Below are 17,736 nucleotides of genomic sequence, written 5' to 3' on the forward strand. Positions count from 1 at the left end.
TCGAAACAAATTTGACATAGTTTTTGGTATATAATTTTTATTCAGGAGCATATTATAATGGTGTGATAATCTTCCAATCGCGAATATAATTAATGTTTCTTAAATTAAACACGTTAAGATCAACTGGCTAGTAAGTCGTTAACCTGTCACCACTTTTCAAGCCATCATTGGGTAACGACGTTAATCCCATCTATTGTTTTTGTTGATTTATTATATTGTTTAATCATTTATGCATATATTAAAGAATTGAAGAATCATTCGAAGTCTGTTATATCCGAAGAGAGAATTTACACCTCTAAAATATCAATAACTCTCACTATTATGTAATGACTTAAACTACTTCAGGGATTTTACCATCTGCCTCATTTTGACAGATTTGCTGGCCATTGCAGTTTCTTCTAGTTCTTTCTTCTTCTGTTTTTCAGACTTTAAAATTGTATTGAGCTTGTTCGCATGTATCTTCAGACGAACTGTGAAAAACTTCATGAGAAATTTGTCTCTGATTTCATGACATGTTTTTATTTCATCACTGCAAGCTGTCACTGTTAGTTCGCGCAATCGGTCCACCAACTTGTTTCCATGCAGTTTCTTCTCGTTCGCACGAAATACAGCCTCCGCAGTCTGTATAATTTCCATGGCTTTGTCTGAACAGTAAGTTAGGTGTGGAGTACCAGGAATGAACTCTTTCAAGCGCGTTAAAGCTTCAATGTGTCCTGAACTCACAGCTTTACTTTTATCCTCTAAGTCTAACACACAGTTGTCACAGACTCTACCGTGTTTTCTGACCGAGAACAAACAGTATCCCGCCAAGTGAAACAATGCTGATTCCTCTTGTTTGTTCAAATCCAATTCCAGTACACCCGAAATATTGAGCTGGTCTTCCCCATCTTTTTGTTGCTCTTGAAAATCACGTTGCATGTAATCGGCCAAAAAGGTCCTGTCGTCTTCCAAGTAAGAGCCGGTGGTAGGGCACTTCATATACTGAGCAACTGACACTGTTTTGAGCGCTTGTCTGAATTCTAAGGCATCGGGCGTAGGATTTTTATAGCGAATGCATCCAAACAAATTCTCAAGACAATCCTGAGTGAGCCTTCCCGTGAGAAGGAACATATGACCTCTCTGTAAATAATCTGCTTGAAGATCAAAAACTGTTGTCGTTGATAAAATCACACCTGTCTTGCCATGGTTTCCAGTTTTTACCAGCTTTTAATCCTTTGAAAATAGTAATAGTTTCAAGCAAATGATTGATAGCACTGTTGTATGCCTCTGGGTTATTGAGGCTGAGAGCCATAACTGGGTGGTTAGAAGACAGTTGCTTCCACCGGCAAATTCTACAAGGTACCGTAGACCGGCTGCCACTGATTTACTAAAAAAGTTCAGTGCCGTAGAAACCTTCATTTTATCAAAATGTGAGCCCATCAGCTTCTCCGTCTGCAGATTTGGTGTTATTTTCAAGTCATCATTGAGCTGAAATTCCACCAATTGCGTTATGTCATTAAGACTGACAATGTTAGACTTCAGTCCGTATTTTGCGACAGTTTCATCGGATAATGTGAACTCCTTGCCGTTCACCAATGCGCACTTTATGTTTTTCGTTAGATGAGGGACATCAAATATAAAGTACAAATAACGGTTCGGGTCACAAGGGTGTGTTATTCGATATTTATGTGTATCGCTTTTGACAATAGTTTCAATGCCACGAATACAACTGCCTAATTTATCGTACTGATATCCTGCCTTCAGAGCAGTTTCATCCAAAGTTAGTACACAGTTTCGGTCTTTCTCAGAAAATGATTCAACTTTCAGTTTCAGTAGTTCAAAAGTTTCATATAGTACACCTGGTTCCATCTTCACATCCTGTAGTTTGCACCTTAGTGAACGCAAAGATGGCAAAGGTTGAGACTGGCGCAAAAGTTCCTCATACCCAGTAGTTCCACAGGTGAATCTCAACTGAAATGCTTTTCGATATGTCTCTTCACACCATTTAGAACCACGAAACGACGTTTGGCTCAGCTTTTTCAGTTGATTAAGAGAAAAAATTGTTGTGAGTCTGTTATTCAAATTCGCTTTTTCCTGTGCCATTTTTCGCTTTTCACGAAGAGATTCGCGTAATTTGTCCCGTAAAACACTGTTCTGTCAGAGAAGTTTCTGTGTAAGAGTTTCTTTACGTGACGTTCTTTTCTTTGGAGATTTGTTTGCAGTCGTATTTTGTGGTTTGTCTTTCAGGTCGATTTCGGCTTCTGGTATTTGAGAGAAAAGTGCTTCTGAAAACAGAAAATTAACAAAAATAAATAAAACAAATTTAAATCAATATATACCGTAATAATAAATGTTGGGTAATATCGAGCCTAGTTCCAGGTTTATGCATGTCACGGGTTTTCGTCACAGCCCAAACGAGAAGAATAGGCATGAGAAATGAAATGAAATGAAATTGGGTTTAAAATAACGTCCTACTTTTCTGCAACAACTGGACTAATGAAGATGGGCATACGCCATGCAGTGTGCTATGAGGGAAATTTTGCACGGCCAGCGGCGTTACGGCCTACCGAGTACTCTTATTTCAAATTCCATATGTAAAGGGTTCTGTTACCTTCTTCAGCTGCGAACAGTATTTTTTCATTTTCATCCAAGTTGTCGCTTCTCTGTACCCTTCGTGTACTAGCGTACGAATGATCGGAGTGGGAAGTGTGGGAGTGTTCGATGTTTTTTGAATTCGCGGTACATCTTTTGGAAGCTGGTCGTACTTTTTTAGGCACACTATGGTCGAAAACATTAGGAACTGCGTTATATTTTAGTGGCTTGGTTCCATCTAGTTGTCCCAACTCCTTTTGGGTGTCGTCAAAATGTTTCTGTAAAACACAAGCATTAGCGAACATTAACGATCCAATGTCATATAATCCTATATTGAATGAAACTGACAATACCAATTACCATAATAATATAGTGCCGTACCGATATGTCTAATCCGACACTTTGCCAATACAGTAACATACCGCATAACTTTATACCATATCGACAAAATTTGGATCGAGAAACATCTAGGCCTACTTCACTTGGCTAGGCCTACGGCTACACGGTGTCTCAAGCTCATAACAAACTGTTGAAAATTCACTCCTGCATGAAGTTGAAGTCATCAAACATAATCACTTATAACGAAAACAAAAAAAACCATCGAAAAACATCTAGTACCAGGCTAGGCCTACACAAAAGTGTCATTCTCAAGTTCATAATAAATTTTCGAAATTTCACTCATGGATGAAGTCGTTAAGCATATATCTATCTATATAAAAAAAATGATCAAAACCGCAACACTTTATCCATACATTCGAAATTTAAATCGAAAAAAACATACTATTTGGCTAGGCCTATAGGCTATAGGCCTAGCATATATAGGCCTATATACTAAGATCTATCTACACTGTCAAAAGTGTTATTCTCAATAACTAATCTTCGAAAATTTATTCATCAAAAACAAAATCTAACCAATGACGTGAATGTAATTAGTTTGAGAACTTTTTCGAATTACAATAACAATCGACGGTCGCTTGAAATCGTTAAAAAAAAAGAAAGATAGGCTACTCACATCACACAAGAAAGAATGTTTACTGGGCTTCCACCCGCTTCTTTTTACCCTAATCTCCCACAATCGCCGCCTTTCTGTGTTTTTCGGGAATCTGTGCTTTGCAATTCCTTGCCCATCTCTTGTGTGGCATTTTACGGCCACACAACAGACCATTCATGTAAAATAATCTACTACAATCAAAGATAATTCTGGCTACTGTCTATAGCAGACGATTCTTTGACAGGGTAACGTAATGGCGTCCACATGTCACGTGACTATCATTAACCAATCAGAATTGGGACACGGGTTGGCCAGACTCTCTATATAAGGCTCTGACTAAAACTAATGTATAACAGGATAAAAAGCTGATGAAAATGGCAACAGATAAAAACTGGTACGTCCTACACAGTCACAATCCATGTTATGCTCTTTTTGGACTTGATTTCAGTGGTATTGCAGTTGATTTGTTCCCGGCTTTTTGCCAGCGTGGTGACACTAATCGCTTTACACTTACAGGAGTGAATGTTAATACGCGTTTTCTTTCTTGTCCTAATTTTTCTGTGAAAATAAACATAAAAATGTGTGGAAATAGGTTTTTAGAACTAATTCGATCAGGCATTAAAGGCATTGACTGGTTTACTAACCAGGATGCCTAGGGTTTGATACTCCATCAGAGGCTATGAGGAAAATTTTACTATTAGGCCTATTTCGATTTCATCAACACAGTTCTTTTATGTGTAGGCTACGCCAATGTCACATGTGTACAAGGAACAATATTTTTTCGTCCACTCCATCCTGCACCATTGACAATGGGAGACCATGCCGGAAATTCCTGAGGAACCTTCACGGACAACAATGAAATCGAACACCGGATCTTGAAGAATAGGGGACAACGACTCAGTCCGGGCAAATTTTCCCTCACACACTTCATTAGTCTAGTTTGTGAAGGAATGCAGGACATTAAATCCAATTTAATGTTTTTCAGGAGATTTGGGCAACAAAATCATCTTTTGAGTTTGTATCTAAACCAACAGAAAAGTACTCTCTACAACAATGTAATTTTAAAAAATTTCTGGGGCGGGTACCTCTCGTCGTTAGGCCCTTTAGAATGAACTGCCTTTGGCGGCCGATCTCTTACCCCTGGCTGCTGTTTCCATAAATTAATAGCCTTAGAAAAGACTTACAGAGGTGGGGAAGAGTGGTATTTTCATATTGCAGCTTTTATAGGGACTGATAGTGATAGGAACGGTCGACGGGATCGGATCAGAGATCGTTCCTAAAGGAACTATGTAGGCTAATGTATCTGAGTGAAATATTGCATCTAAGCACATAAGAAATTTCTTACCTCCGTCCTGAAATTCTCTGCTTGGCTCTCCTCCAATGCGGGGCTGGACAATTATAAATGAAGTGTCAATAATTATTATAATAAACAAAAATGTGAAAAATACCAACCAGACTTGATAACTTTGACAGCTTCTTCGGCTCTTTTCCATTCGGGGTGACGATCGGGAATGGGGTGAAACGGTTCAGGGGTATATAGATAAAATGTCCTTTTCAAGAAATGGGGTTCTGTTTTATATTTGAAGAGTTTTGGGACTCGTCTAATAAAGGCTATGGATGCCATAGTTTGAACAGTTTGAAGACAAGTCTGACAGGTCAAATAAACTACCTTGAACCTAGCAGGAACCTTGACATTTGTTATGTCAACGCGGGTCACCTTGAAATGAACACGAGTTGTTGGTTGGCTAAATGCTAATGTTTATGCACCCACAAAATTTATCCATTTTTATTACCGTGTAATAAGGCTTTCTAAATAAAGGGAAGTTGAATTGTCACTTGGCCGCAAATGGAAAGCTCGCAAAATAATTATAGGAGCATAAACGTATCTGTTGCATCATAGAACTTTAGTTCTATGGTTGCATAGAGTATAGGAGCAGGCCGGTTCATCTCGGGCTGTTTCATCCGGGCTGTTTCTATGGCAGACCAAATGGGACAATATTCATGATTCTTATTTCTACATTCCAGTTTGAATATTTTAGACATGAACGCAACATTCTAAACTAATGATTCTTGTTTCTACATTCTTATGTCAACATTTCATGCACAAAATCAACATTTAAAACAAAAAATTGACTTTATGTTTCATTTTCGGCGTTTTATCGGTAACTTTTATATATCATTAAATATTGAAATTAAAAAATAATTTCTTAATTTTACACGACAAAGAAATCAATTCATTGGTTTCTGAAAGTATCTTTAAAAAATCTGGAATTTGAACTCTTATGAAAATATTTTCTACGTTTCAAAAAGTCTTGAAGTTAAAATCTTGAAAAGAAAATGTCCAGAAAAACATAATGAATTATCAACATAGGGCGTTAGCGTATGTGTACAACTTTGATACAGACTAAAGATTAGAAATCAAAAGTAAACATTGATAAATAAAGTCGACAACCCGACATCACGACAACCCGACATCACGACATTTTTATGCGACAATACATTTTTACGCGACATTACGACATTATTAATGTGTGTGAGTTTATATTTGCTATTTTTACAATGATATTTCTATAGAAATACTGAAGTTGGCCGAGAAAGAAATATCTGGATAAAAAAAAAATACTTCCTTATTAGTGTAAAAATAGGTACCGGTACATAGGCCTAAAACAGTACACTAAAGCGTAAAATGAATGGGTAAAGGGCACCATGTTTGTATTACTACGCGCGATGTAAACAACTTGAGGCCGTATGATGTGACGTCACACGTAACCTGTAGGCCTACTGTACGTGACCTTTAAAGGCGAATCATCTTGTACAGATTAAAGAGAGGGTTTCAGATCACACCTGTGAGATAGATGTATAGAAGCATTGGCATAACGTCACTGTGTGAAGTGCACGTCTACGAAAGCAACCTTGTGATAAAAAGTATAATAAAAATAATATCCACACCGTCACAAGGATTTATGAATGACGTCATGTCATTGTCACACCCTAATTCTAATTTGAATAGAATGATTAGAAGTAATATTTTTTATTTTGAAGAAAATTCTCAATGATTTCGGATAGAGAAGAAAATAGTAATTTTGTAAGTAGCCCATATATTGATCAGTTATCTGTAATATGAATAACCTTCCCCTTGATTTTATTGATTTGATCAAAAGTTAATTTTGAGAGATGTAGCCAATGTAGGCTATAAAAAAGACAGAAAACTTCTAACCATAACGGGGTGTAACGTAGTCATTTATGTGTTACTTTTTGTCGGTTTTCTGTTGTTTGTCTTCGTTTTATTTAGCTTTTTCATAATTGGGGCGGTGTGTGTGTGTGTGTGTGGGTGGGGGGGGGGGGGGTATTTGTCCATAAGCCGGTTAACAATAAATCATAATATACTGTACTAAAAGTATTCTTCTATTAGAAACTGTGTGCTATATATACGCTAGAAACGACACTTTACGATAATGTGTTTTCAGTAGGCCCAAAACAGTTTAAAAGATGAGATTATTTAGTAGAAATCTTGATATTTTGACCAACAGGTTAGCAATAAAAATCGACTGGGCACCTTATCATAATTTCAGGAGACATTTCCTTTCTATTTAAGTTTTTTTTTTTTTTGGGGGGGGGGGCGAATGGTTAGCACGTGTGCGCTGTATCATAAAGCCTGTCATTGAGTCAACTGCGTGGTTTCGAATCCCTGCTTGTACGTGACAAGGAGTAGGGCCGCCTGTCCAACCTCGTGGGTTTTCTCCGGGTCCTCCGGTTTCCTCCCACTGCTAAAAACCACTACGCGCAAGCGAATTATTGAAATAAAATTAAACCATAAGTTAGTCCCGAAATGACCTAATTTGTGTCGAGTGGACGTTAAACCGAACTCTCTCTCTCTCTCTCTATTTAAGTTTTAAAGTGGCACTCGCATGAAATATAATATTTTAATATCCTTACAGGTACCAAGAAAAAAAGTCTTTTAAATATTTAAAAAAATATGGATAAAACGTCCGAGGAAATTGATGAAACTGAAAGTGCCAAAAACATTTGCAATTATGCCATGAATTCTGCGTTCGCAGAACTGTCGTCTGAAGATAGAAATAAATTGGACGACCAGGGAACAGACGAATTATCGGCAATTGGTTTGCGCCTGGAAATAAATAAAAAATCAGTGCCTTTGGATGCTCTTCTTGGTATGTCAGCTTTACAGTTACACCGAACCTTAAAGACATTCGATGTATCTAAACCCACTGCAGAGAAACTGTACAGAAAAGATGGGCAATTAGGTGATGGTGCAGAGGATGATGAAGATATGTATTCAGGCGAGGAAATAGTTCGAATTGTGGATTTAACAGGCGAGTCAGAAGATACCGTGCCAGTTGATGAACAAAATGCGTCAGAAGATATCGTGTCATGTGATGAACAACATACATCAGAAGATATCCTACAGTTTGATGAACAACACGTATCAGAAGATATTCTACAATTTGATGAACAACACACGTCAAAAGATATCCTACAATTTGATGAACAACACGAGTCAGTGGATGAACAATGTGCATCAGAAGATAGTATATGTACGGGAAGCTTTAGTGGACCAGCGTCTAGAGGTATTATCTTCATAAATAAAGAAACGTATAACGTTAACGCCTTTTTCCCGATCCTTAAGAGTAGCACAATAACTTAATTTGATAGTTCTTTTATTACTTACAATGTACATCTGTTTATTACTGTATTATCTTGACGGGGGCGGGTCTAATTGTTTTAAGTTTGGTGTGATTGTCTAGCAATTACTATTATATTTCATTACCCAAACCTTATTATAGGACCCGAACTTGGTGGTCTAGAGAGGTTTGTTTTTTCTGAATTCAGCTCTGCGGTCCATTAAGAAAATAACTTAAAACAAATGAAATGAAATGAAATGGTGTTTAACGTCCTACTGTTCTGCTCCTATACCGAGCTAATGAAGACGGGCATACGCCATACAGTGTGCTATGAGGGTAATTTTGCCCGGGCAGCGGCACTATCGCCTACTCTTATATCGAATTCCAACTGCCAAGGGATCTTTTACGTGTATTCCAATGTATACACGGGACCTCGGTTTTTCGTCTCCTCCGAAGGACTAGACAGCTGTCCTTGTCAGGCCCTCCGCTCTGCACCACTGACAAGGGGAAACCACGTCGGAAAATCCAGATAAACAACTTAAAACAAGCAACTCCCAAAGCCAAAGTATGTTGCAGATAAACTGTCCATTGAATGTCAACCGTTTGGCATCCGCGTCAATTGCCTATGATATTTTCACACGTTAAAATTTCTTAAATATATTAAGGCTTTGCAGGCTTTGGGGCTGGGGGTGGGGTGGGGGGTGGTGGTAAATGTTTAGGCGTCGATTCCAAGTTTTGTATTCGCCAATTTTACGGGAGCCAGGTAGACATTATCTTATATTTATATTGTCCTATCCATTTATTACTTTGTTAATTTACACCTTTATCAAGTGTTCTATACATTTAAATAGCGGTAATTTTAACTAAAAAGAAGCAGTTTTCAAATGAATTGTGTTAATTAAGAAACTTGGTAAATATTTGAAAAATCTATAGGCCCTATTTGTCTTTCTCACACAGTCTACTTTATATTTAAGAATTATCTTTTGAAGAGGAATCAATAACACTATTTGGTAAGTGCACATTATCCTGGTTTACTTATTTAGTCAGTCCCCACCCCAAAATATAGCCATTTTTATGCGAACGTCGCCCGTGTCCGGACTTCGATTCACATATATATATATATATATATATATATATATATATATATATATATATATTTGTGAACACACTAGAGGTCACAATAATTTTTATCCGATTGGAATGAAACTTAAAATATGTTTTTATATCCTCCCAAAATCTCGGATTGGTTCGATTTTTGCACATGCCGGACCAGACCAGAACTGTGTGGATTATTGTCCCTGGTTGTATACGAAAATCACAGGCATGGCCTGTGGCCCTATCGATTTTCACTTTTCTATTCATTTCTTGCAAATGTTAGCATATCTTGCATGGCAACGACTTGTTTATTGGCCCTTAAAAAATTATTATTTTTTTTTTTTTTTAAAAACCCCAGATATACAAGAAAGACCATTGCCACAAGTAAAAGCCAAAAGTGAAGCAGTATTTGGACACCCCTTACAGCGAAAAGAAAGCCGTATTTTTAAACTACTCGTGGTGAGTATTTAACTTTTCGATGCGATTTTTAAAAAATAACTATACCATACGTGACTCGATTTACTATTCACAGAACGTGCAATACAGGCAATGTGGATGGTGAAAAGGTTGTATCAGGACCGGGGTCACTTGAGCCCCTTGTTGAAAATGTCACGGGAGCCCTTTCATCAACAGTGAAGAGAGACATATTCTGACCATTGTCCGCCACATGCACACCAATGCAACTTGTATGTCATTATGGTAGCAATAATTATATTGCACACACATATAGAACAAAATATATAAAATCATAAATTATACACTTCAAAACAAGTAGGGGATATTGAAATGCAAATACCTATGCTGGTTGTGATATTATAAATAGTCACGGGCACTTGACATGCTTTGAGTGTATGTTCACAGATGAAGAACTTATCGCCCCAACAGAACCACTGAGCTGCACATGCGACACGCAATAGCGCCACACCCCTAGGCGGGGTTCATTGTCAAATTTGTTACTTCAAGGAAGGGTTGATGAAAACTGCCGCGTGCTGGTTTATCTAGCCATGTTTGCTTTTCTATCGGTTCTTGCATAAGATTTACTGTTTAGCGTATCTTTGCTTTAGTGTGTTACGTTTAATTTGATCGGGAGGCGTGTTCGTCAACGTCAACGGACAACACTGCAAGAATTGGCCGTGACACTGCCAAAGGAGTGGGTCAGATTGCCCCAAATCGTGATTGGACGGTTGATTAGGAGCATGCCACGACGAATTGCTGAATGTCTGAGGGTTGATGGAGCAATTACTCATTGAGACAAAAATCAAAAACGTCCATTTTCACTTTTGACGGTGTATCTCTTTGCGAGTGAAATGGGGCCGTTAGATTAGCCGCCCATATGAACTGTTTATGTTCATGTGTAGGCAATTGGCCTGTTATTAACATACACTGGTTACCTCTAAAAAAAACAGCAGTGCATTTCCGCAGTTTTGTATTGTTTCTGAATATCCCCTACTTTTTTTGGAAGAGTATATAAGCTTTTATTTTAAAAAAAGGGAACTAATTCGGGGCCCTCTGCCCCCCCCCCCCTTCCACTTTAATCCGGCCCTCGATACGGTATTAAATATCACCTTGCCAAGGACTATTCTAAATTTGCCAACAATTGTCTGCTCGGCTGATTGGAGAATGTGATATTAAACTCAACTTAGTTAACATCAATGGTTTAATTTAAATCGCCGTTTACAACGAAAGTTAATATAGAAAATTTGAAAGCCAGATAAAACCGGCTATTTCATTTAGACACTGATGGCGGGATGTGTCTAAACTATATTTATCTGCAATTGACGCGCACACTTTTTTTTAGCAAGGTAGGGTACCACAACATGAAATAGACACTAGAGGATGTGCGCACACTTTGGTTAATTAGAAAGTTTATCATTAATAGGCTCTTCGTATTCGTAAAAGAACTTATAGTGAAGCGGATCAGGTCCATCACCAACCAACCTTTGTAAATGAAGAGAGACAACGAGACGCTAGATTAGCAGGACCTGAAGCTCCCTTAAAAGGTAAACCGTAATTAAATTTATTGAATCTTCTATATAAATATAATCAAAGGTGCAATCCACCTCCAAATAATTATGTGGTATCAAATTAACCAGCATTTTTTAGGCCATGATTTATCAAGGTCAAGATCGTTTATTATTAGTTTAACCATATAACTGTATACGATCTATACTTATCTATACGATGCTTAATGACAGTAACGGATGATGTATTCTTGCGGTAAAGCGTGTATGAAAGAAGATAAGCCGATCCATGGGCACCGCGCGAAGTCGGGAATCGATAAAATGCCCTATCAGGTTTACAATTAGCTACAGAAAAGATCCAGTTTTTAGTTTCAATAGGAGCCCTTCAATTTTACCATGGCTGGTCATAATTTGCATCTAATTTTTCCCAACTCAATCCACGAGCGAACATTGTAGGTCGTGCTGGTTGGGAAGAGATAAAGAAATACTTATTGCTGTACTTATATATAACTTTCGTTACAGAAAACAAAATTCCCAGCAGTAAACCAACAACTATCTCAAAACCAGAAAAATTACCACAAATCTCTGATGTTCAAACGCATCATACAAACCAGGTTCCAGAAAGATCTTTCCAAGACAGGTTGAAAGGTTTATTTTGCTGTGTGTCCTAATTTCTAACACACAAAAAAACGTGTGTCTTTACAATAATGTTACCAAACTTTTTTTTTTAAAATTTGAATTTCATGATGCACTCCCACCCCAACAGTATCCATATCCTGGAAATTGTGAAAATAAATTTAACTATTATTTTAAAATGTAAATATCAATTAAATATGTATAAAATTTCAAAAAGAGTATCTGTTTCTATGTTCCGGTTCAATGTTGTCATATATATAAATCCTTAAATGTGATCAATATTATTATAGGAAGCCACAGTGGCTCAGTGAGTAAGACAATGGCTCGCTAACCTGGAGATCCGTATTCGATCATTGGGATTTTCTGGCATGGTTCCACCTTGTCAGGGGACAAGTTATAGTCATCCAGATGGTGCGAAAAACCAAGGTTCTATGTTTACATTGACATGCAAGTAAAAGAACCTTTGTCAGTTGGAATTTGAAATAAGAGTAGTCTGTGGGGCTGCCGTCCAGGCCAAATTTCCTTTTATAGCACACTGTTACAGTGTATGCTCTTCTTCAGAGCAGAACAGTAGGGCATTAAACCCCATTTCATATCATTATAGCTCATCTGAGTGCACCACAGTCATAGCCAGCCAGCCCCACCCCATTGTGAGTGTTGTTTTTTGTTTTTCTAAAATAAAAGATAATAAAGATGATGTATACACTAAATATTATTGGTTATGTTCTGGTTACTATTAGACCTATATTTTGTATTGACGAGCCTAAGGGTCCACTGTGGTGGGCCCCTGTCTAGTCACTATTTTCATTGTTTGGAGTCGGGGCCCTCACAAGCCTATGTGGGGCCCTAGGGCAAAAGTTTTAATCTATTATGGAAGGCTCCACAGAGGATTTGGTTTTTGCTGCTCCGCTTGTCCCAGCCCCCCCCCCCCCCCACCTCAGAAATAAAACCAAAACAAAACAAACTCAATCGACTAATAGTATGCATAGAGGGAACTGTAATATCTTTATTTCTAAAAAAAACCTCTTAATTGTCACGCTATGGCATCTGTTGTATATATCTATTTTCTCTTCTGTTAGGGTGACCTACCATAAATAAATATCTCCATATATCTCGACAATTTCGCCACAATATTTATATATATATGCCAAGCCTCAAATCAGTTTCACACAATTATAGTCACTAAATAAACGATCATGTTGTACTTAATAAGCTATGACCATTAATCATCTATAAATAATAGACTGAAAACTGGTTCCATGTGTCGTCCATAACATCCAGACACTCTTGAGTAAAAGATAGGTTACGTGCCCTTGTTTTGAAATTAGTCTCGCTTAACCAGTCTATCGACCATTCAAGGGCTGATTGACAGGTCGGGATAATCAAGACTACTTTTTTACGAAACATAACAGAAAGCTAGAACAAGAAATTGAATTTAGAAATGAGCACGTTAGCTAGCTCAACAATTGTTTTAAGAAGCTTGTAAAAGTAAAATGAAACTACTGCTAGTATCATGTTCCTGTCTAACCCGAGTGCTTCAGAGATATTATTTGTACTAAACCAAAAGATGCCGCTCTGAACGGTACAGTTAATGATCAAGCGATTTAAAAAATGAAACGAACGTAATTTCTAAATCTGCTGTAATAACCAAGAAGCCTAATTTTACTGCTATTCAAAATCGTCAACAATAAATTTTTTACGGCTGTAATAGTTGATAGATTTGTAGAGAATTGCACGTGCCATGGCTATTTATAGTATCATACTGTCAGAAAGTTGGCCTCGCCACGGCGAATGTGCACACTTCAGTGGTAGTCTCAAACTATCAGCGGTTGACTGTATTTCTGTAGGTGCATGGGCCACCCTACTTCTGTCTTATATATTTATATAAGGAGTACGGAAAAGTAATAACACTCTTTAGTCCCGAGATAACATTTTGAAATAAATAAGATTTCTTTTCCTCTGACCACATTCCTACACCTTTTTTGTCAGCTTTACTTTCTAACCTCACTAGTTCAATAATTAGATCTTGATACAACCGACTTTTAGGCAAGACTCCATAATCGCGCACCTTTCCTATTCCTCCAGTTATTAGGCATTTGTTAATGTTTTCCTTGAGGAAACCCTGGAAATAAAAAAAGTACAGTGTTATATACAATGCATGCAGCAGTGAAATGGAATTGGTCTTAACACATCCCCATAATTTACCTGGTGTTATTTATTGGCCGCATTTCGGCGTATACTCTTCTTTCAATTCCATGGAAAAATGAAATGAAATGGGGTTTAAGTCCTACTGTTCTGCTCTGACTGGGTTAATGAAGACGGGCATATGCCATACAGTGTGCTATGAGGGAAATTTTGCCAGGAAAGCGGTGCTACAGCCTACTCTTATATCCAATTCCAACTGCCAAGGGGTCTTTTACAGATTACATGCACGCCACCCAAACGTGTCCCTTGCCAGGCCCTCTGTCCTGCACCATTGACAAGGTGGAACCACGCCGGAAAATCCTGATAAACTTTCACGGCCAACGCAGAAATCGAACACAGGACCTCCACTCCTCCAGGTTAGTGAGCCATTGTCTAACCCACCGAGCCACCGGGGCTCCCTATTTATCCAATCCAGCTTTCACAATCTTAGCCAAACCCGTGTTACATAAAACACTTATTCTTGAAATATCATGATGGTCCATTCTCTGCCTATACCAACATTTTTGTTTTATCGAATCCCACTACTCCCAACAATTAAAGCTATTGGGCAACTGAACTCACTGATAAACTTGTAGAGTCCTAATTCACCCATACCTGTATTTGAAACCCGGTGCAACCTTTAGAGATGATAAACCACTTTTCTATGTTTGATTTAAGATATACAGAAGATAACAATGGCTATAACAAAAAATTCATTACAAATTTAATAACCGCCCCATGTACATCAATCAGTGGTATGTCGACAATTTAGTAGTATTCCAAATTACTTACTCTTCGAATTTTAATAATAGCGTCAATTCTATCTTCCTCTAATTCCAAAAGCTGGAACCAAATATGTTTATTTCTAACATTGTCATTTAACCAATCTAAAACGGAATGATTTAGATTGACACCGGCTAAACCTATGGGGATACATCTGTCCTTTACACCTGTTAAAAAGAAAACACATTTTTAAAATATTCATATGAGCATATAGTCAAGTTATCTTTAATATAAACGTAATGCATTAAAACCGGCTTTATATTATTTAAATGGGGTAGGCAGGTGAGACGAGAAGAAGAACATATATAGCGACTTCTGAATACGCACGGTAAAAAAGTACAAAAGAAAAAAAATCCATAAATACTTACAACCAGTAGTGCTAGATTTCCACCATTTTGTAAATGGTATTGTAAGAATAGGTTTATGCTCTGCCCATATTATAGGCACCTTATCAGGTCCACCGGAAATATTGCCATCTATTCGTTTTACCTCCCCTTGTAGAGTAACATTTCTATCAATAAATGTAGATGGTATATCATGTATTCTTATAAACCGTTTAGTCTAAAATTTAAAAAAGCAAAGTTATTAAAATTAGACAATATCGTTTATATTTTGTCCAAAATAAAACCCCATTAAAATTAAATATTTTAAGAATGCTGTCTTTTTAATTCTCAATGAAAATGTTGAATTCTTAAAATATTTTAGTTTATTTAAAAGGCCCTGGGTCGTCTTAGGTTTAAAATCTCTATAATTCATCACAAAACGAAGCCCTGTATTCTGTAAAGACAGTCTGGTCGATCAATAAGTGATCTGAATATAGTCTTGAAATAAATATGCCAGACATCAAGGCAGTACAACATGAAAATAAAACGTAGTTGACAGTTGATCAAATTGTGACATAAATGGGCAGTTTTGAAATGAAATGTACAAAACAAAAAATCAGAAACTAAATTTTTAACTGGTAGCCAAAAGCACATACTTGAACTTACCCCATAAATGTTTTTGATGATTAATATACATCCTATTCCTCCAATTCCATATAATGTCCACTAAAAAGGGATATAATACAGAATTAAGCCAAGTTATGTTAAAACGAAATAAGGGTTCCGGTACTTACATGCTTGCTTCTACCATTTTGTTTTTCGACACCTTAAATAACTTGACTTGATGAATTAAAGACAAGGTAGACATTGTTTACCTGTTTTCTTTCGTAAATTAAAACCTATGGGTATCCAGACCACATCGCATTGTAAAGTAGCCTACAACCCTACTGAGGGTAACAGTATTTATGCTAACTTAAACATACATTATGCAAGAGCAAAATCTGATTATTGCAAGTCTTAATTTAGGCTTCAGATGTTATAGAAATTATAAATTAGATCTTTATTTAAACAACAAGCCCAAAATCAACTCTGTAGACCAACGGATGGCTCGGCTACAGCTCGGATTTAAATAGGATTTCACTTATTGATAAATTCAAATATGGCGCACCCTGATGAGAATACGTCAGTTAGATCGAGGCTAAATGATAGAGTGTACTTAGCGAGGCCGCTGTAGAGCGTTTCCGCATGCCATTGAAAACTTAACTTGATAATCGAGATATGTAGGTGGAGTTAACGCCTGTCAATCAAACGTTCGGCCAAGGTGAAGGTACATTTCACTACCATTTCTAGTCAAATATTACAACGATGATAACTATGTTCAGAATAAAGTAATTTGACTGAAATTTTCAATATATTCTTCTTTAATCATCTACTTTTGAACTGTTATTGCAAGAATGGCCAACTCTCTATAAAAATCTCCCATAATGTATCTTTAATTTCGAATGGTACGGTGATCAACAGCAGGGCACTCCTTTACTTAGTGGCTAAACTATTTTGGTACCGATATTCTTATTTGCTTCTTCATTCTTAGATGAATCATTGTGCTGGAGGATGCATGGATATAAATATGAGAATGTAGATAAAAACGTTGCAAATGCAATACCGTGATGTGTTTTAGTCTGGTAAACTACTGAAATGGTAACAGTAAGCATACCCGAAATCTGCTGGTCACGATCATAAGCATGATCATAAGACTAAGCCCTGATATTATCTAATATCAAAAATCATATAACACAAGGTAGGCCTACAATTTTTATGGATACACAATTACTGAGTTTAATACTAAACGACGTTTTGACAAAAGTATACTCTCGTCTTTATCAGGCAAATGTATTAAACTCAGTAATTGTGTAAACATAAAAATTGTACCTGTTTGTGGCAGGATACTGGATCTTGGTCGATCTGGAAAAATATCTTTCCATATATGGGGCCTACTACCCACAATTCCAACCCTAACCCTTCAGAATAGTTTTACCCACCATCAACCGTTTTTACGGCTTCAATTTGTACGTTTGACATGTAAATTGTAAACCTTACCCTAGAAAGATATTTTCCAGATCGGCTTGTTTGTGAGGCCTGTCGTCACAAGCCTTACTTGTGTCAAAAGACAAAAATGTCATTTGTTGCTTGACTTTCAGAGAAAGTTCCTACTGATATGTCTATTTAACATAAAAACTATTTATTTAACCTTTATTTCTTGGATATGCCCATCTATGAAATTTAACAATGTATGTCTATCTCTTCTTGACATCTAAATACCTTGTTACGACTATACAACTAGTAGTTCACTAGTTTTATTTTTATTTTGTTTTTTACTAAGAGTTATCTTTGCATGAAAGAGTAGACAACTCTATTCCACGTACCAGGGGGCAGACCACCATTAATTTCCCCATTGACTTCAAGGTTAATTCTGGCCTCTGCCCACCTCCAACTTTTCCCCAAATTTTCGTTGGGCTGAATGCTTTTCACTACAGACAGAGGAGGAACAA

The 17,736-nt window shown here is 37.1% G+C and overlaps 2 protein-coding genes and 1 long non-coding RNA gene across 4 annotated transcripts in view; all 3 read right to left on the reverse strand.

Annotated features, from left to right (window-relative positions):
- Nucleotides 1-5,476, reverse strand: part of LOC126828502 (4-hydroxybutyrate coenzyme A transferase) — a 20,976-nt gene extending 15,500 nt beyond the window's left edge. Inside the window, exon 1 of one of the 2 annotated variants that reach the window (XM_050558277.2) lies at nt 5,015-5,476. In XM_050558277.2, coding sequence (XP_050414234.2) covers nt 5,015-5,186 — 172 coding nt within the window. In that variant the 5' untranslated portion in view covers nt 5,187-5,476. The remainder of the gene's footprint in view (nt 1-5,014) is intronic. The other variant, XM_056102447.1, reaches the window with a different exon arrangement.
- On the reverse strand, nt 56-4,885 carry LOC126828509 (uncharacterized). The gene is made up of 3 exons (XR_007683102.2): nt 3,584-4,885; nt 2,591-2,849; nt 56-2,264 (listed from the first exon to the last, which is right to left on the reverse strand). It is a non-coding gene; the product is annotated as an uncharacterized LOC126828509 (long non-coding RNA).
- Nucleotides 5,477-12,882: 7,406 nt separating the features above from the next.
- LOC126828506 (uncharacterized) lies at nt 12,883-17,604 on the reverse strand. The gene is made up of 5 exons (XM_056102567.1): nt 17,436-17,604; nt 15,854-15,913; nt 15,233-15,425; nt 14,874-15,031; nt 12,883-14,019 (listed from the first exon to the last, which is right to left on the reverse strand). Exons 1-5 carry the CDS (start codon nt 17,496-17,498, stop codon nt 13,759-13,761), a joined length of 735 nt encoding a protein of 244 aa, XP_055958542.1. The 5' UTR covers nt 17,499-17,604; the 3' UTR covers nt 12,883-13,758.
- Nucleotides 17,605-17,736: the final 132 nt, after the last annotated feature.

This window comes from Patella vulgata, chromosome 7 (genome assembly GCF_932274485.2).
Source record: "Patella vulgata chromosome 7, xgPatVulg1.2, whole genome shotgun sequence".
NCBI classification, from domain to species: domain Eukaryota; kingdom Metazoa; phylum Mollusca; class Gastropoda; family Patellidae; genus Patella; species Patella vulgata.